The 21,555-nt window shown below is 38.7% G+C and overlaps 1 protein-coding gene across 1 annotated transcript in view; it reads left to right on the top strand.

Moving 5' to 3' along the window:
- grk6 (G protein-coupled receptor kinase 6) overlaps window positions 1-10,923 on the top strand; it is a 56,063-nt gene extending 45,140 nt beyond the window's left edge. Inside the window, exons 12-16 of the mRNA XM_051400267.1 lie at window positions 160-368; window positions 1,250-1,387; window positions 2,786-2,923; window positions 3,320-3,454; window positions 4,569-10,923. Of these exons, the coding sequence (XP_051256227.1) occupies window positions 160-368; window positions 1,250-1,387; window positions 2,786-2,923; window positions 3,320-3,454; window positions 4,569-4,619 (671 nt within the window). The 3' untranslated portion in view covers window positions 4,620-10,923. The remainder of the gene's footprint in view (window positions 1-159; window positions 369-1,249; window positions 1,388-2,785; window positions 2,924-3,319; window positions 3,455-4,568) is intronic.
- Window positions 10,924-21,555: the final 10,632 nt, after the last annotated feature.

The raw sequence follows: 21,555 nt of genomic DNA, 5'->3' as shown, positions 1-21,555 counted from the left end.
ACCCCTCATCAACTTCTGCTAGTAAGTAGATTCTAAAAACAGGAGTAAACCACATTTTCAGCATTGATCAGTGGCAGAAAGAGCTCACTAAATGTTTTAGTGTTCTGTGTTTAAAAATTTACATTCAGCTCAGTCTGCTGCCTACCTTCTCTCCTCCAGCTCCGGAGGTGGTGAAAAACGAGCGCTACACCTTCAGCCCCGACTGGTGGGCGCTGGGCTGCCTGCTGTACGAGATGATCGAGGGCCAATCTCCCTTCCAGCAGAGGAAGAAGAAGATCAAGAGGGAGGAAGTGGAGCGGCTGGTGAAGGAGGTGGAGGAGGAATATTCCAGCAAGTTCTCAGAGGACGCCAAGTCCCTCTGTAAAATGGTGGGTGGATGCTCAAACGGCCAAATCCACTTTTATTTGCTCTGGTCTATAGATCCCATCTGCTCCATATTTGACCATACTCTAATGGTACACCTCTGTGTTTAAACAGACTTAGTCCAAGTGTCTGTTTGGCTGCATTTCTTCTCTCACATCACACTTTATGTTAATGGAACCATAAACACCCACAGCATGCTTATAAAAATCTGCTCAAGCTACATTTTGGTGGATTTTGACTGACATGACGTTGACCAATAGCAAATATTTGGGGGCGGTCACACTGTAGAGTCCAGCAGGAATAAAGCTAAAAATGCAGTGAAAAAGTCTTTCTTCTGTTTTCTCTGCAGTTAGTTGCACAATCAATTAAAGTGTCGTAACTTGATGTACTAATTCCTAGTTGGCATGCTAAGCTTCCTGAAAAAAAAAAAACAAGGTTGTCTGGCAGAAAGGTTAAATCTTGCTCAACATTTTTTGCAATTCAATGCATCATCAACCATCAACGCACTGACTGAGTTGGCCAATCACATACGTGCAAGCTCACATTCCTGATGGATGACTTTGTAATGGAACAGGTTGTTTCTGCTGTTGTAATGAAAAAGCATTTGCATAAAATGATTGTTGATGTGGTAACTTTTTGTATATGTTAAATCCTGTCTAATAGTGTTATAAACCACTGTGCAGTATTTTGGTATCCGCTCTGTTATGCAAGTCAGACTTTCTGGATTCTATTCCATCGCCTCACCTGTACAATAATGTGAGAGACAATAATTCCCCACCTGAACACCTGCTTTTTCTTCAGACTTTTTCTTGAGTTTAAAACTTGTGTGTTTCTACTGTTTTTCTGTCACTTTCCGTTGTTTATAACAGTGTTTTTTAACCCCCAGCTTCTGGCCAAAGATCCCACAGAGAGGCTGGGTAGTCAGGGAGGTGGAGCCTCTGAGGTCAAAGCCCACCTCATCTTCCGCTCCATAAACTTCAAACGCCTTGAGGCCGGCATGCTGCAGGCACCCTTCATTCCTGATGTAAGTCCACAATATATCATCTCAGACATTAAGTTCACAGAACTTCAGGAAGGTTTGTGCTACAGAAACCTGAATCTTAGCGATTGGTTGGTTTCCCAATTTTAAGAATGTACTACCGAAAAAAATATACCAAAAACATTTATATTTTGGGAAATACAGTTCTTAGAGTTAGATGAGGAAAATATATATCTGTATATCAGTTTCATCCGTCCTCATTTGTGTACAGTATAGAGATAGGTCTAGGAAGTATTTCCACAGGTGTAACTAATAACATTGAAGGGTAACTTTTTTCAACCTAGAACCTGTGACATGGGCTACAATGTAATCTGTGCTTCAAAATGTGTCCATTAAAAGTGCCTTGTTTTTACCACTGACTAGCTCAAATTGTTATAAGTGTCTGATAGTACTGTAAAAAAAGAAAAATGAATTGTTTTCTCTTCTTTTCATTTGATCCGGTATGTGAAATCTCCTCTGTGGGCACAGGGTCACAGCACCTACAGGAACACCACTAGTCTTCTGTGTATTTTGCTGCTCAATTAAAAAGGGGCAGTCATCAAATACAAAAGCCTCATGCAAATCGGAGAATGATATTTATTTCTTCTGCACAACCCTCAGCTATGCTTTCTGTACACACAACACAACAAACTCTCCCCGGCCAGCGTTACTGCGCTCATGTTTTCCACTGTCTTCCTGCAAGAGATTTCATGATGAGACTTCTCATTGAGTGAAACTTGGTTGGACACACAGCAGATCATGTGAAAGGAACAGAAAACATTCATTTTCTCTATAGGGTTGTGTTGTCAGACACCTATAATAACAATCAGAGCCAGTTAGGAGAAACAAGCACTTTTAATGCCTGCAAGGATTACTTTGTAGCTGTTTGGTGTGTGCAGGGCTCTCACTCAATACTTGTTGTCCCATTCATCACTTTGACACAAAATCACAGGAAAATAAGGTCTGAAGTTTCCCTTTAATAGCACAACTGTTGCATTAATGAAAGCACATTTTTAACTAATGACATCAATTATAGCGCAGTTGTAACTAATACATGAATAATATCAGAGGAGTTATTGATAGTGCAGGTGTAACTAACATTAATCATAGCATATCTAAATCTTTTCATTTAACTTCCAGTAAGAAAGCAAACAAGCATATTTCCTCTTTCCTTTAAGCAAAGAGCTGGAAATTCAATCTTCTCCACAGCAGTGGAGTTAATTAATCTGATTAATAAGAATGTCTCATTATATGGAGCATGCTTAATTAACCTCAACAGTCTCTGTAACAGGAAGGATTCTCTATCTAAACAAAGAGATCTAAGTTAGTTTGGAGGGATTACGAAATGTATACCATAAGCTCCTCAGTAGTGATGGTAGTGGTTTGTGTGTGTGTGTGCTGCAGCCGCAGGCCATCTACTGTAAAGACGTGCTGGACATTGAGCAGTTCTCCACTGTGAAAGGAGTGGAGCTGGAGCCCAAAGACGAGTCTTTCTACAGCAAAGTGTCCACAGGCAGCGTCTCCATTCCCTGGCAGAATGAGGTGAGAAACGTACTCAAAAACACCCACTTTCTGCAGAACGTATGTCTCTCTGTGCATGTGATACTAACAATGAAGTTTGGTCTTTTGTCCCACAGACAGAGGTGGCAAAAGCACACATATTCTTTACTTTAGTAGAAAATAAGATACAACTTCTTTACTTAAGTAAAAGTGAAAAGTACAGGCTTTGAATAGTACTCAAAGTATAAAGGTAAAAAGTACTCTCTGTAGGATCCTTTCTACTGGCTGTTTCTGAAACTTCTGGTCGTAATTATAATAATAATAATCGATAATTACCCTCAAATGCATTAAAACAAAAGTAATGAGCCTGTCTTGAAAATGTAAGGAGTAGAAAGTACAGATATTGAAGTATTTGTTACTTTCCACCTTTGCCCGCAGATGATCGAGACGGAGTGTTTCGCAGAGCTGAATGTTTTCCACCAGGACGGGACAGTTCCTCCTGACCTGGACTGGAGAGGACAGCCGTCTCCTCCACCCAAACAGGGACTCCTGCAACGGCTGTTTGGCCGACAGGTTAGTGGACTCCCCCTCACCTCACAAACATCATCATCCCTTTATATCCCAGCATCTGTGCAAACAGCTACACATCGGTTTGTTAGGAGTGGAACAGTCCCAGTTTGTGCTTATCCTGCAGTCACCGTTTTTATATTGAAAATATTGCAACTTAAAAAAATTGTTTTTGTTTATTGTTACGAGCTTGTTGAGCTTCACTGTACAGAATGATGTGTGTGCAGTTTTTTTTCACATTAATCTACCGAAGGAGGAAAGTTTCTCTATTAAATCTCAGTTACTTAGCCTCCAGTGCACAATGAGTGATCTTCACTTCAGTGAAGTAGGGGACATTTTGTACAAATAGAAAGGTAAATGAACTTTTTGTGGAAAAAAGTTACTATTCCACACAGAATATTCTTATATGTTAATAATCTAATCATATAATAAACAGAAAATAAACCGATTCATCCAATCTGACAGAAGACAGAAGAGTTTTTTAGTTTATTAGATGTTTTTGTCTATGAACAAAAAACTTTAATCTCACAGAAGTACACATGTATTGGACCAGATTTAGGTACTTGTTAATTTCTGTCTGCAGTCACAAAGCAGTTAGATATAGAAACTAATACAATTAATGCAATTACTACAAAAAGTCTCAAATACAATAAATACTAGTTAGTTTAGTTTAGTTAACTAGTTTATTTGTTTATTTGTAAGGGACAAGTATAGAGAAGCATTGAGATTTGCAGAAGCAATGCACGATGTACTGTTTATATAGCTGTAGCTGTTTTCCAGCAATAGGCGTCCATTAAAATGACATGTTACAGTTTAAAAACAGTTAAAACCATTGATCCAAACATACAAATTTAAATCATTACACCCAACACAATGCAATATATACAAATAATAATTCCCACTCAGCAGATAGCAATGTTGTACCTTAGTGTATGGCTCATTTGCTTTTTGAACCCAAGAGTAGGATCCAAAACAACACATTAGAATTTAACCTTGTCTACATTTTCGAATTTCTTTGACCATTTTCGTAAATATCCCAGATAATATTACAAATAAAGTTGAGTAGTTGTTCAGTTCAAATGTGTCTCTAAGTGACTCTGTGCTCTGCCTCTGTCTGCAGGACTGCTGTGGTAACTGCAGTGACAGTGACGAGGAGCCCACCAGGCTGTGACACACACACACACACACACACACACACACACACACACACACACACACACACACACACACACACACACACACACACACACACACACACACACACACAGGATCTCATTTGTTTACAATTTTTGCACATTTGTATTTTTAAGATAGTACTATCTCTAAATGTCAGAATGTATATTTTCAGCATAGCCATAATGTTTAATGTTATTTAAAACGTGTGAAATATCAGCTGTCGACGCGAACGAGATGAACAGTTGTTGTTTTGTTTTTTTGTTTTTTTGCTTTTGTTTGTTTGAGTTTGTTTGTCCAGGGAAGGCTTTGCTTTCACATTCATCCACTCACACATGTCCATTTTACTGATCTGGGAGCTGCTGCTGGCCATTGAGCAGCTCCACTGGAACAACCACCTGGTGTAAAAGTGCCTTGCTGGAGGGCACTGTGACAGTGGTTACCAAGGGAGGACTGAGCATTCCTCAATCTCTTTACTTCCCCCCCCACTTTGTCCAGGGAATCAAACTTTTCCTCTTCCGCCCTCCATTCTGCAGTGACCGACCTCACACAAAAGCTCTATTTTTCATTTAATTCTTTCAAATGTCTCATTTTTGCTTGGATATTATGGGTTTTGACCCGAGCCATGGAGTTGTCTACATCTGCAGATATTTTTATATCAATAGTATTATTATTTTTTAATTTTTCAATTTTCCATTTTCTTGAGACAATCGACTCGTTGTGTCAGTGCTGCTTCAGTTACTCTTGTCAGTTCAGTGCCAGTTTTGGGATGTGACTGTAAAGCAAATGTTAGTGTCACCAAGGTATCAGCAGAGTAAGAGTGAGAGGTTTCAGGGTTTAAAGGGCCGCCCAGCACACCTGGATTGCGATTGGATGTTATTACCCAGCTGGTAGCCAAGCAGCCAATAAATGAGCCACTGACGATGAAGCGTGAATGATTCAGCTGATAATCTGCTGATGCAGACATGATTTTAGTGTTCTACTCAATCTAATGTTATATTGTGTTCATTTTGGGAGACAAAATTGTAATACGTTTTTAGTTTTTAGAGGTCCAAGAAGTTCTTTGCCTCCTTGAGCAGCTTGTCGTTGACACTAACAATTACTACACCATTAATACACACATTAATTAGAGTACTGAGTAATAAGTGATGAAGAAAACTAAATCCTCCTAAAAAGAACATTTTACTGGGATGCTGGTTTCAAATCTACAACAAAACAAAACAAAAAAAAACATTCCAGTTTCAGAAAATACATACATCAGTTTGGAGTTCAGTGTTTGTTACTCAAAGATAATTTGACATGTGGACAGGAGGAATGGTTAAACTGCCAATCCTGTGACATTATTGGCAACCCTCTCTACGAGGGGGTGAAGGTCAATGAGTCAATATCTGATCATAAACTAAGTATCTGAATATTGTTACTGCACACAGAGTTTGTCTCTCAGTGTTTCTAGTCTAATTTACTTTTTTCCACAATTTTATTCCCGACTCTTCTTCTCTTTTTTTAACCTTGCTAATGAGCAGATGGTGGCTGGATGATTTCCAGCCTGTGCAGGTTTACACTTCCTCTGCCAGCAGACCACCTCATGTGTGGTAGCAAAAATGCAAGAAAAAAGTCAAACAATTTATCCATTCAGGTCTGTTGCAGATTGCTTCCTGATCAGATGGTTAAAGTCACATTAAAGCGACGACAGGAGTAACTGAAGCTTTTGGGTGAAATCCTTCGTCAGGCAGAGACTGATGCTGGTCTGTTTATCACTGCAATGAAATGCCTCACTGGTATTGTTGCAGTCAATGGCTTCCTCAAAGAATATGGCCTCTGATTTTAAGCTATTAAAATGAAATACCTCTGAATGTACAACTGGCTGTCATATTATTTCTGTAGACTGAGAAGATGGATATCGGAAACCAGACACCAAGTTTTTTTCCTGTTAAGTATGATAGTGAAACACGTCATGAATTCATAAAAGTGTGGAATTATCCACAAAATAATGCTAGAGGTCGATGAGAAAAGTACGTTTTGTTATACTTTTGAGTGAACTTACTGCAACTTACAAATATGTTCATTATCGGTTAATCTGCTGATTATTTCTCAATTAATTGTTTTGTCTATAAAATGGCAGAAATTAGTGAAAAATGTCTGTTATGATCTCCCACAGCCCAAAATATTTACTACCATGTACGACACAGAAAACCATCAAAGTTTTACATTTGAAAGGATGGAACCAGCAAAAGTTTGGTATTTTTGCTGAATAATTACTAAATTGATCAAAGTCGTTGCTGATTAATTTTCTGTCAATCGACAAAATGACCAAGAAATGGTCGCGGCTCTAAGACAGCCTGTGTTGAAAAATTCTCTTTAAAACGGGTTTTTTTTTTTAAGATAATCAACCAACCGTCTGGCGTTGATGAATTCTTGTGACTTTTGGTAAGCTTTTGCAGAGATGGATTCATTGTTCAAGTTTCTTTGTATAAACCAGTGAAAGTCTTTTGTCAAAGTTTGCCTAGTGCTATCTGCTTTTTGTTTGAGGACAGAGCTCTTGACTTGTAACACTTAAACCAGTTAAACCAAACCAGTTATAACAGAAGATCAAAGATGACAGAGTCCTTCCCATCCAAGGTGCCTTTTGGTGTTTGAAGGTACTCCTCCAGCCTGTAGTTGCCTCTTTTTATTATACTGTATGTGTATGTTAATGTGCTCATGCAAAGCCTGCTGCTGCGTCAGCTTCAATTCACTTCCTGTCTGTGATACCTTGTGTGTTCGTCGTCGGATGCTCTTCGTGAAATTGAGGACGATGAGACTGAAAGAATCTCTGCACTTGAAGACTGCTGTCGACTCTCCCGTCCCCGACCTCTGAACTCTGAAGTCTCTGCAGTGATTTTTTAAAGACTGAGAGGTCAAAGGGGAATTTTTTGGGAGTCAGAGGAGCTTTCTAACATTCTCCATGGATGTTTAAATCAGAACTCAACTGCTGTGTCTCTCTGCTGTCGGATAGCCTCTGTTTATGTTTCCTTTGTATTAAGGATGCACTGACACTGTAACAGTCTTAAAGGATAATTCCAGTTTATTACAACTTGGGTCTCATTTTTGAAGTTTTGTTCATCATTCTTATCAGTAATATTAACATTGCATTCACCAGTTTAATGGCTAAAATCTGGGACAAGGCACCTCAGACCAAAACAATGGGGACAAGGCTGACCAGACTCCATTTACCTAGAAGAGTAGTCATAAGTAGAGTATTTCCAAAGTCTTTACATCAGCCATATATGCTTATTTGGACAAAATAAACCTGTAATTCACAGAGTTAGATAAGAAAATAGCTGGCTGCCATTTAAGGTTAGCTAATCCTTGAGAACAAATTTGCCTGTCAAAGTACGTCCACCAAAAGTGCAACAAACTGAGCCACTGACAGGCTCAGATTCTTATCTGAGCCTTAAATGTCTGACAACATTATGGAAAGGACCCCTACAGAGATAGACTTTTAGATAGATAAATGTGGTACTTTTACCTCGCATAACTTAACAACTTCATTCTGATTGGAAAGAAACAGAATAAAACCGTCTTTATTAGCGTTTCCAATCACAGACACAGGTTTGGTAGAATTAAATCCTTAATTCACCGACATAGATGTGAAAAACATCAGTTTCAGTCGCTCTCCTCAGTCGTACACAGGGAGAGACTGTATACCCTAACATGCACTTGCCGCCAGACTGGATTTGTAAACAAAGGCTGCGATAGCAACACAGGTAGTGAGTGTGACATCCCTCTCGCCATGACTCAACTATATATTTACATAGCAAATATATTTGTATATGTAACATAGCCATTTGCTGCTATATTAATGTTTTCAATCTCAATATATAACCTTTGAAGGCACTCAGAAATTGTTTAAATCAGATGATGGAGTCCATACATGAATATAAATTTTTTTGCCAAAGTTAGACCATAAAACACATTTCTGTAATTTGTTTCTGCTTCTCACTGATTTGACAGTCTCAGTTGGAAAAAGGTGTTATCACAAAATGGAAATGCGAGGACATTTGTGAGGTTGTTTGCTTATATTGTGTGTTAGTTGCTCCTCATTAGTCTGATTATAAGGCTAATGAGGAGACTAAATAAATACAATAAAAAATGCCAGGTTGACATGAATAACTGATATCTTAACAGGGAGGTGTATGCCAATGTTTCCATAACCCAATAAACACTTCCAGGTGCAGCTCTAAATTCAGATTATGGCAATTAGCGTTTCACTAATACATTATTTTGATTATTAATACAAAAGCTTAATCTACTTATTAAAAGAGCTTTATTTAATGTCTTTGCTTGTCGATTAAGGATCATGAGAAATAATGTATTTATCATTATCATTCACCCTGTTTTAATTAGGATGGCTGCCTCTAAATGAGGAGGTAGTGATACAAATATTATGCTCCCACAGTTCATCTCCTGTTCGTTTATTTTTAATAATGTCAGTTATTGTAGTTAGTAATTTGGTGAGTGCAATGTTATTATTAGTGAAAGAAATGAGGAATGGTAAAAAAAAATCTGAATTATCCTTTAAAGTAAAAACTGTTTAAATTGGTAGAAATTAGAATAGAAAAAAAATTACTAAAAGTCTATATTCATGTGTCAATATTTTTAGCAAAAGGGTTATTTTTTTGTTTTTTGAACATGATCTTGAATCTCTGTAACAGACCTTTTGTTGTTGTTTTTATTTTTTATTTTTTTGTGGGAAATGTTCCAAACTGATCGTCCAGCTCTGCTTCAGTGTCACCTGATAACTTGAATATCAGTGAAACCAAGAGAAAAAGTTGTGTTGGTGCATCTTCCGTGTGTTTCGGTACTTTCCTATATACAAATCCTATTTTATTTAATTGTTGTTTATTTTTTAGTTTAGCAATAATGTTTTATACATTTCAAATTAATTTGAACTGCTGAGAGCTTAGAGCTGTGTATGTGTGTGTGTGTGTGTGTGTGTGTGTGTGTGTGTGTGTGTGTGTGTGTGTGTGTGTGTGTGTGTGTGTGTGTGTGTGTGTGCGTGTATTTGTGTGTGTGAGAGTGTGAGAGTGTATGTGTGCGAGTTGGCATCATGTTTATCTGAGCCTGGCTTGTAAACGATGTGAGAACAGAGAGCCTCTCCTCTGTTTTGTACCATAAACCATTTTCTTTACTCTCTGTGGTTTTGTACTTCTATCTTTGTGAGGACCGATTTGAGTTTTCGAGGTCTTGGACAGTTTGGACATACTCTGTCTGGGCTCTTAGAAGGCTAAGAGTTGGTATTAGGGCTACAAACTAAAGGAGCCTTGGAGCCTCCTCAGTGCCCATTTTCTGTTGCAAATCTTTCATGGAAGCAGCCAGGGAGCCAGCTAGCATTGTAGGAAGAAGATGTCCCCATTCTTAATCCCACATCCAAAGGTCTGATTGGTTGTTTCTCTGATTGTTTGGCACAAACAGCGACTGAGAGGACTAGAGCTGGGCTACCTCCATTGTAGAGATTTGGGAAACAGCATTGATTACAGCAAGGAGCGTGAGCCTCCTACACCATGAAATAAAAAAACCCTCACAGGAATCATCTCAAATATTTCTCTTTGAACACAAAAACTGGTTTCCAGTTGCAAATATTTTGCATAATTCATTAAAAAAATACAAAAACAACTAAATAAAATTGCTAGTTTTGGTCTGTTATAGTAGGTGAAAACTACAATGGTCAAATTTGTGAAAAAGTTGCAGTGATTGCACAAAATTGCAAAGGGACTGAAGAATGGTAGAAAAATATGAGAATAGTACCCATACTAACCCTTTTATGGTTAGGGTCATTATATCGGTAAGGGTCCTCACAAATATAGATGTACAAACCTAAACATTGTCTTCTTTTTCTGAGTGATTCTACAATATAGATGCTACATATTTCAAAAACACTGAGATTTCAATTACCTGAGAAGAATCAAAAAGGTTTGACAACATTTTAAGTAATGGAAAGGAATCTGTTGGTTGTGGTACATCCAGCGCTGACAAGCAGAATCACTCTGAATTAAAGTGGTTTAATCTATCTACATGAGTGGATGAGAATACTTGTCATGTGTTGAACTTGTGTAAAATCTTCATGTCTGCTTGTATTTGTTCATGACGCGGTTCAAGGATTCAGGGAGTTCAGCTCTGAATGTGTCCAGTTTTGTTTAACTTTGTTTTTATTCTCTCTTGTTAATAGACCATTCATTAATCCTAAGAGCCTTACACTGGGGAAACAGCCTCTATTAATAAACAGACTGCTTTCATTCATTTTCAGTCCACTTAATTCAAAATGTGAATTGCCTCTGCCTCTGTTCCTTTCTTTTAAATTCGATTGATTATGAAAGCTGTTTTCAAGGTAACATCCACCCTGATGTGCTTTTATAAAAGGGAGATGTAAAATGTATTGTGATGTGATATTATTGGATGGCATTTACATAACATTTTATACACATTTCATGTGTATGTCTACACATTTTAAGATTTGGACTTGCAGGAAAGGAAAAAATCAAGTGAGCGTGAAATTGTCGCAGTTTGGTTCGGTTTAGGCACCAAAACTATTTAAGTAGGTTTAAGAAAAACATGGTTTGGATTAAAAAAGGTATTACATCACTTGAAGTGTGTAGGATTCTGTCGCATCTGGTGGTGTAGTTCACCCTCCACTTCTAAGTGCAAGGAGACACTGGTTGCCGTGAAACTCCCCTATCTAGATTTGGTTTCTCACTTATGAGGTACTGTAGACTCTGTTGATGGCGACTGTATCTACAGATAAAAACAGGGTCCTTCTGAGGTAACAAAAATGTAAAGATTCCTATATTCAGCTGATTATATAACGAAAACATACCTGAACATTAACATCGATATTCTATTCCTGACCTTTACATTATGTATACAAGTTAAGTCGCCTTACGTACGTCATGTCTGGTTTCACACTATACACCGAACAATTCAATTCAATTCAATTTTATTTGTATAGCGCCAATTCATAACAGAAGTTATCTCAGGACACTTTTCAAATAGAGCAGGTCTAGACCGAACTCTTTAACATTAATTACAGAGACCCAACAGTACCACCATGAGCAAGCACTTGGCGACAAGGGCAAGGAAAAACTGCCTGTTAAAAGGCAGAAACCTAGGACAGATCCTCCGGCTCTAGGTGGGTGGTCGTCTGTCTCGACCAGTTGGGGTGAGAGAGAGAGAGAGAGAGAGAGAGACACAGACAGACAGACAGGTGCACAGCAACAACAGTATTGGCAATGGCAGTCAAGCAGGACCATGGCAGGAGGCTCCACCAGGATCCATGAGAACCTGCGAGACGAGAAAGCACAAGAACTCCGGGGAAGAAGTGGAGTTAGTAACATGCATTAATGGGACATGAATGAGTGCAGAAAGAGAGAGGAAGAGAGTAGTTCAGTGCACCATGGGAAATCCCCCGATAGTCTAGGCCTATAGCAGCATAACTAAGGGATGGTTCAGGACTCACCTGATCCAGCCCTAACTATAAGCTTTATCAAAGAGGAACGTCTTAAGCCTACTCTTGAACAGTGGTCTCCTGGGTGAAAGTCCAACCACCCCAACCTCTTCCACGTGTGGACACTTTTTTTCTGATTTGACCCGATGATGGCACTAAATGGAAAGTGTTAAATAGGGATAATAAATACAGGAAATCAAAATTCATATATAGTGTTTAAAGTTTAAAGTTAGCGTGATGAAAACTTGCCTATTTAAACATTCAGCAGACACACAGCAACATCAGCATTCAACGGGAGTCATGCTTGTTGCCACTTGACAAAACTAAGTTCAATATCTAGTCTATGAGACGTTTAAATGCTGCATAGAGCTGGCGGTGAACTGCAGTTTCTCTGTAGGTTCATCACTTTGAGTGACACATTTCACATTAGTCACTTTGAGTGCTTATTTAATATTATTGCTTATTTTATTCATGTGTCCAGGGCTAGGCTTTAGAAAAAGTGTAAAAGCGGGTCACAATGTGCAGATCAACATGCTGAGAATCACAAATCAAAACAAAATGGCTCTTTAATGGTACTTGAGCAGGCAGCTGGGATGCCTGATATGGAGTTTTGATTGGTGGTTACATCAGAGGTGATGTAACCTGTATCCTCTGCTGTTGGATACAGCCTTCAATCTTAGTTGTCAGCGGTACAAACACATTTGAGGGAGGGTTTTTATATTTTTATATTTATTAACATTTTAACAGTATTGTCATTATTCTTCAATATCTGGCTCTTTTTCGTCAGCTCTTTTATATTACCTCCATGGTAACATGCTTATTATTAAAAACAAAACTATTACCCAACAAGCATGGTTATGATGTTCATATTTGATACTGTTGTGAAATGGGAGGATCTGCTGGTTCCAGAGGTATTTTTCTCATTCTTAAGATTTCAGGGCAGAGCCTAGAACTGCCCCTGCTGACATCTAAACAGCCATGCAAATCAGAGCTTTGTTGCAACAAATCATTTAGTCCAGTAGACAGGCTGTACAGGCCAGAGTCAGGTATTTATCCTAGCTGTTATTTATCAGACAGTCCCATTAGTTAACAGCTTCATTTAGCTGCAGAGGTGTCAGATGATGAATGCCTTTGTAGTCTTATCCGTAAATTTGTGTGAAAGCACATCTGACACAATCAATAAGAAAAATATGATGAATCCAAACTATTTTCCTCTCATGTATGTTCAGGCTGGCTTTATAATCTAATACAATTTAGTTTGTTTGAGAATAACTCGACAAATTCACTAGAAATCAAGAATACAGTCTCTGAAAAAACAACTTTCTGGGGGAATATCACCAGATACCCTGGTTAGGTTTGGTCTTCCAATTTAAGCTATGATGTCTTGAGGCTGGCAAGTATGCTAATCAACCACTTATTCATCATTGACCATGATTATTGACTTGACTTGATTATGATTATGACCCCGACCCCTGCAGTGGGTAATGTCACATAAGGTCTATTCCTAAAATGCACCTACTTCACAGATTGAAAAGTTGGCAGCCCCGCTAACCTCGTGATTCATACATGTGATTTACCTTCTATGACGTCCGTAGTGCATTACAAAAAAAAACCTGATCCCTGCCCCGCTGTACAACTAGTTCAAATACGAACATCTTGTCCTTTGGAAATAATGGCTGTGGATGATTTTTGATTGAGCAGTGGTGGTTTTCCAGTCAGGACAAGGAGTCTCTGTTCAGGCACAGTCTCACACCAGGTGAATAAAATGAATCGTCATTATCTGATTTGATAGAGAGCAGAATAGAGACCCTGTGGGGTCGCTTTGCACTGTGAGCCACTGAAGACATGTGACAGTGTGAATTAAAATTTTAAAAAAGGAGTCATTTTTTTTATTTCAGTGTGATTTCAGTCAGACTTCAGTGAGCTCATCTGTGTTTTTGGTCCAAGATCCTATTGCCTTCATAAAGGTGTAATTCCTTTCTTTGTTTTTCTCCCTTATCTGTTATTAGCCATTTATTTTCCTGTATAGTCTCCCTGATCTACCCATCGAACAGTCTGTTGTTTTCTCTCTAAACTACTCATCTTTCTTCTTCACACCTCTTTTCATCCATTCCAAACAACAAAAATGTCACAGTTAATGTCACTGCGACAGCCTGCGCCAACACTGAAAAGCTGTGTAAATCTAAAGCCAATATTATTAAAGGCTTTTCATCACAGCTACATTACATCCATGATGTTGTGATTTTTAGTTCAAACAATCCTAATTCTTCTGTAATCTCTATATACATGTATTCTTTTAGGCCTTGGTCTTTTTGCTTCATCACAAAACAAATCAAAACCAGTTTTCAAGCTTCAAAAAGGTCAACATTGTCACATTAATTCCCCCACCTGCTGCTTTATAAATTTTACTACTAAATGACATTTAGACCCCCCCTGTTGTTAGGCTTTGGATTCTTGCACGATACATAAGCAGTTTACAATGGGAACTGGCAGATTTATCACTCAGAATTCACAGTAATGTTTGCACAATGGGTCCATTATTTCAGAAAGCAGATGACAGCAGCTTTTCAATTTAATGTTGAATTGGTGAAAAAACTGTCACTGGCAAATGTCATCAGCTGTAGTTAGCTAGCAAATAACCTAAACCAACAATGTTTCCAACAATTTTCAAAGGAAAGTAAAGTCTGCGCGGACATGATATATATTTTTTGAAGGTTTTTGTACAGACTGTGAAACTGTGAATAGAGAGGATCTTTTGTTGCCAGGTGACAGATTTAGCGACACTGACCAGGAACTCAGCTGACTTGAAAACTCTTCATAAAGGGTCTCAAACCTGCACTTTATGACAACATGATTAAATGTAATTAAATCTAACATAAGGAGCTTTTTTCCCTTTATTAGATAGGACAGCTGAAGACAGCAAGGAGAGCAGAGAGAGAGGGGATGACACGCAGCAAAGGGCCACCGGTTCGATTGGAACCCATGGCTGTACATGGCCTCTGTACATTGGGCTCCATCTCCCCCAACAAGCTACCTGGGTGCCCTGTAATTTTAATAAGCCGACATCCGATAGAGCTGCTAACATAGTAGCATCCTGTACCAGCTTTCACACAGTGGATGTCGTCCCGAACATGGCTGGTCAAGACTTGTAACACCACATAATAATGTAGTTAGTTAATGATATGCTAATCCTTGGCCTCTTAAGTACAACAACAACATTTTCATCAGCTGGCTTCAATAAATGAGGGTGTGGTTAAGACCAGACAGGAAACATTAAAGGCTGATAGAATAAAGAAAAAGGTTAACAAGACATGTCCGTGTGTTAACATCTCCCCATACATCCTCCATCTTCCCCTGTGTTACCACGGCAACTCAAAGTCAGGAAGGATTTAAATGAAACGAATAAACTGTAGGAAGACACACGCCCACGCATGTGTGCTTTCGCCCACTCAAACCCATGAAAGTACATACTCAGGGCTCGTATTCAGTGCTGCTTATTGATTTTGTGATGAAATCCCTGCTGCGCTGTTGTGTTCGGAGGACGAATCATCAGCGTAAACAGGTGAGGATGCAGATGATTGCTCGCTGATTTCATAATTACATCCACTTCTTTCTTGAAGTACAGATACAAGAAGAGAAGGAGAAGGAGAGTGGCTGAAGAGGCTCTGCAATCAGGACATGAGCTGTGTAAAGTGCGCTGAAACACATCTAACATTATAATTGAATGTCGTGACATTCCAATCCACTCGATTCTGGGAATAGCATACCATAACAAAGTATAGATATACTGGTATTATATGAATATAGGTATATTAAACATACCTATATTCAGTTTCTGTCAATAGATCCTCCTAAATGTTTCACACTGGACCTTCAAGACTGCAACTGTTTGGTCTGCAGAGATCGCTCCTTGCTTGCCCTAACTCCTGGAGTAGAAGAGAGGCTATCTCCCCTGGACCCTGGACTCTAACACCGTGCTGATGATCACTGATCTTCAAAGTTCTAGACCTGGACTATTTTAATCACTTTTTTAAATCTACGTGTTTTTAATAACTGGATTTTTGCAAATACTCCAAATCTGCGTGCTGTTTTGACAGAGTGTGCCCCACTAGGACAGAAAAAGACATGTAAATGGATGAACAATGGTGTGGGTTTAGACACGATATGTTCCATAGTTTTGTTTTCATGATTTCAGTATATTATGTAGTTGTATAGTTTATATAATGAACATTCATTATTCCTTTTCTAAATTGTTAGACGTTGTAAAACTGCTTTTGCAATACTGTACTTAATTGGGTTCATGCCAATAAAGCTCATTCGCCGGGTGTTTTGAGTGGATGTCCCAACACAACACAAAGACCTCTACTGTGTGTACTGAGTGTGTGTGTGTGTGTGTGTGTGTTGTGTGTGTGTGTGTGTGTGTGTGTGTGTGTGGTGCTGTGTCACTTCTGGATCGGACGTCATGCAGTCACACTTTCTTTCTCCCACACTCACACATTTGTCACTGTTGTGTGTCACTTGATACCAAACACACGCACACACACACACACACACACACACACACACACACACACACACACACACACACACACACACACACACACTCTCTCTCACAGTCACTACAGTAACTTGGAGTTGTGACGTCATCCCGAACCCACTCGGGTTATCCTTTTCTCTTTTTATTTCATTGTCTTCTCTCTCACTCTCTCTCTCTGTTACACCATCTCTTCCTCTGGGTCAAATCCCACGCTCAGCTCCAACTCTGGCTGATTGTTGTCTTTTAGTTGAGTTATTTTCTTTATGTTTCTCTGAGTCACTCACATCTGACTGGATGACTCCACCCGCTCAGATCCTAACAAATCATCTCACGACCAATTTTAGCTTTATGTGATTTAAAGCAACAATTTACATCTAAATAAAAATAAATGTCCAATGCCCTTTTTCATTAGCCATGCTACCAACATACACTACAGTTGGTGTGTTGGCTATTTTCCGTCTGGGCCAAAGTGCTGCAAAGGACCGACCGACCGAGCGTGGATAAAAACAATCTAATCATAACAATTTTTTCTTTTAAGAAAGATGTGAAGCTCCTTGAAGGCATAAACAAACCTGTATGATTGGAGTGAGTCAAACGTTTTATAATTTGATTCCTGCAGTCTCATTTCGTCACACTCTCCCTCACACACACACTCACACTCAGCGTGGGTTGACTCCACCAGTGGACTCCACGTCAGCTGTACACCACTTTAGAGGAGTTTCCAGCAACTCTCCACCTGCTGGGAACCACAAACAGCTCAGTAACGACTCCATTTTTAGATCCTCCATCGGTCTAAAAATGAACTGTTACTATATCGTTTCTCATCTCAGTTGGAGGGGAAACAGACCATTCAGTTTGTTGGGGGGTTGAAATTTGACAGCCCAAACACTTGTGTTGTTCGGATGCCAAAACTCTGACTTTATCAACAAATTACAGTAGCGATTGTAAAACACTGCCGTGACTAGAAATGTAGTATTCTGATGTTAACTCAAAGCCCTGCTCTGCTGAAGACACACAGAGCTGCTTGCATGGCTGTGAACTCCTAGTCTTAGTCATAGTGTTAGGCAGATGTGGGAACAGAAATATTGGAGGCGGATACTCAATGTGGGAGATTCATCTCAGGCGTCATGAATCAATCTCAAGCTCTAGACGGTACTTGGAAAACGGCGAAATGGGGGTCTCATTGATAAAGATCCTGGAAGAACACTACACTAATTTGTGCCCACAATTTAATATTAATATTATTAAAATATTTTCCTGATTTAGCCTAATTTTTCACCTTCAGGCAGTCAGCCTTGTCTTGCTCGTACCTTTCATTATGACTATGAATTGCTTTTATTTAATACAGTTTTGTTACTTCGGGTATTTTACAGGATAACAGACCTTACAACAATAACAGACAGTAAAACTATGATGATACTGAGGATGTCACTCATGTTTGCTGTCTGTACAAAAGGGGAGGAAGCAAAATATATAATATGATATTAAATCAACAGTAAGTAATTCCTTTGCATTCATTCTAGGCCATTTATTATTCATTTGTGCACACAGTTTAGTATATTTGTTCCTCGATGACACCTTTTATGACCTGCTGTTGTCTGGACACGGCCTTAATGATGTTGTCTCTTTTGTTGTTATATTTAAAAGACAATAACAACACAGAACGTTTAAAGAAACACAATTAATGAATATAATTAGCATGATAACTTTGGGTGGTAATACGTCAATGTTGTGTTTACAGCTTGTTCTGGTGCCCCCAAGTGGCAAAAAACAAAACCAAAGTAAAATCAACGAAGCAGCTTTAAGGATTCTAAATTAATAATAAAAAGGCAAATTTTAATTTTGATTGGTATTGATCAATGAAATATTGCTGATGTTTAAACAGAATTTAACCTCAAATGATTTCTCTGGTTTCCAACAGCTATCACCAGATCATCTGGATGGACTCTTTAATGTTTCAAGGGTCTGTTTTGAGCAAAAACTGCCAAAATGTCTTCATATTATGCACCTTGGGTTAAACATTATTTAGAAACATTGCCTTCATATCACGCATTTGAACGCCCCATTCTTTATCTGTGATGCCAAAAGCTGCCAGTTGTTGAGTCACTTTTCCCAACATCCATTAAAGTACTAAATATAAAAATGCTAGAGATGGGGTAAGTATGTTTGTGTGTTTTTAAGAGAGCTCCCCTGGTACCAGCACTAATGACCCACCGCCCCCAGCAAAGCCATAGCAAAGCCTCATGGGACCTGAGAAAAGCCTGTCGGTCGTGATCACCCCGCAGAAAAATGTGACTCATTATTTTGACAGACTGCATTAATAAAATCCTCTCCAGGGGATTCTTGAAAAAAATGTCATCACTCTTCAATACAATTTAAGGAAACTGTTTCTATGTCACATCCATAGCTAATACTTCATAAACCTTTATTGGTAATAAAGTTGATTAAACAATGACTCAACTTTAGTAGTAAGCCCTAATATGTTTACCATCATGCTGGAAGGTTTTCTGCAACACTTTCCACATATTCAGCTGTGTATTGAAAACCTTTTTTAACAATATTAAGTGTCTGGACAACTTTTTCACACATGCAGTCGTACTTCCCAACACCTAGAAACATGCTTAGATGTGTAAATGTCCCCTTTTACAAGTGTGGAAATTAACTTTTTAAGTTATATCTGTCACGTTGAAGAGTAACCTGCAGGTCGTACTCCAAACTGAAATCTGCACATCTTGACTTAAGACTTAAGAAAAAATCCCAGCACTGGTTAAAGGCCTTTTTTTGTTTAAGCTTTGATATGCCCACTTATTCTTTCACCAAAAGATGTAAAGACTGAGAATAACCAAGTTTTTGTTTGAGAGTTGAAAAAAAAACTTGAAGGGTACTTGTGACCCTGAAATGCTTCTTTTTCCCAAGGCATACTGCATGCAAGCCACTTAATGCCTCAATACTGAGCAAGCAGGTTTCCCTGCTGAGGGCAGGAAACAGGAAAAAGACTTGAAAAAAACAAGCAATCAACATCTCATCAGCATGCCAGGGTTTTATCTATAAATGTCAACTTTCAAGAAACAGGAATAAGTCAGAGAAAAGGAGGGCATTAATGAAAAACCAAAGAAATCTAAAGAAATATATTTTTCAATTAAATTTATGGGCGATTTATTAACTTTGAGGCCAATTTTCTTGTACATGTAAGTTGTATATATTGGTATATTTCTTATTTTTGCTTTTAAAATAGCATTTCCGCAAAAAAAAAAAAATTTAACACTAGACCTATGTTATAAATATATATTCTGTTGAGTTGTGTACTTTATATTCTCCCAAATGTTTCCAACAATGTAAAAACTCAAAAGAAATTAGTCTTTTTCTGCAGGTGATGTCATTTGTGAGTCAAACAGCATCGAACAAACACTTATTTTTCAGGTGAAACTGCTTTATTCCATTTTTTTTTGGGGGCACAATTCATCCCACTTTGTCTTTGTGAGTGTCAACTCTTTAGAAAAGCAGCAAGTTTGTTGCATTTGCTGAAATGACTGATGCTGTCGTTCTTGGAGGACAAGAAGAACTATGCTTTCACCAGTGTAGACAAGGTGTTGTTTTGTCTTATTTCAAGACTCAAGCCACTCCATCGCTCCAGGTTGTAACAACAGAGAGCTTCTTCTCCAGTGAGAGTTCTTTGTTACCCTCTTCTGCCAGTCCTTCGAATGCTGGTGGTGGTCCTGCCCTCCCAGCACTTCTAATGAAATTGGTTTGCACCGGATGTTGGTTTCCTGGAGTTCTGTTATTCTTTAGAGCTAAGGGGAAAAAAATGGCTAAAGTTGAGTTTGTGGAATATAATTTGTATTGAAGGAAATAGTTGATTGCAGAGCCTTCAATTTGAAATATGAATACCATTATACAAGTGTCAGTTTGCCATACAACATGCACACTTTTACAGGGTATTGTAAGTTAATAACACTGTAGAAGGGCTTTTAATTTGCGGGTATTAAACTGTTATCTGCAAAAGAGTTCATGGTTCTCCTTATGTAATAGCTTTTGTTAGTCCCTCGCTCCCACAGAGAGCTGTTGTCATAGCGATGTGAGATCGTCTCCGGCTCGTCGCTGTGTTGTTTTATTGCCGTCCTGTTGCGGGAGGATGCCAGTTAGAACTCGTCTCGTTCTCATCAAACTTCTGAGCTCCCACTGAGGACTGCAGAGCTGGAGATGAAATCGAGACAGGACAAAACAAAACACACCGAAACATCTCAGCTCCTTTGCCAAAGCCATACCCACTTACAATAACAACATGTGTCCACACACACACACACACACACACACACACACACACACACACACACACACACACACACACACACACACACACACACACACACACACACACACACACACACACACACACACACACAAACACTGTCCTGGAAATACATGTTTCAGAATAAATAAGCACATTGTTTAAGACAATGGACACACACAGTTTCACTTGATATGTTTGATATGTTAGTCTTCCTCCTGGTAGGACAACTGTATTCATTCATATCAGCAGAGTTTGTGTTGTAACATGAGAAAAAGTGACAATAACACATACTAACACTCTTCTGCACACACATGCATTTCAGCATTAAATATGTTTAGGGTCTGCCATTTTACTCTTCCCAAGTCTGACAGTCAGGGGTAGGTAATTCTAACTACACAATAACATTTGTTATGCAAATAGCGTATTAGTGCGCCCTTCATGGCTCACTGGAGTATTGCTGCTTATTGCTGCTCCAGTGTTTAGTACACACACATTAGGTGCACTGCACTTACACATTGCTTTCTTTCCCACCACTCTGAAGGCATCTCTGCACATAGCAAGAATTAAATATTGTAAAATAATGAGTTAACTATGGCTGGATATACAACCTCAATACCTTTTTAGGT

This window comes from Dicentrarchus labrax, unplaced genomic scaffold, assembly GCF_905237075.1.
Source record: "Dicentrarchus labrax unplaced genomic scaffold, dlabrax2021, whole genome shotgun sequence".
NCBI classification, from domain to species: domain Eukaryota; kingdom Metazoa; phylum Chordata; class Actinopteri; family Moronidae; genus Dicentrarchus; species Dicentrarchus labrax.
This window is presented reverse-complemented; position numbering and strand designations above follow the sequence as displayed.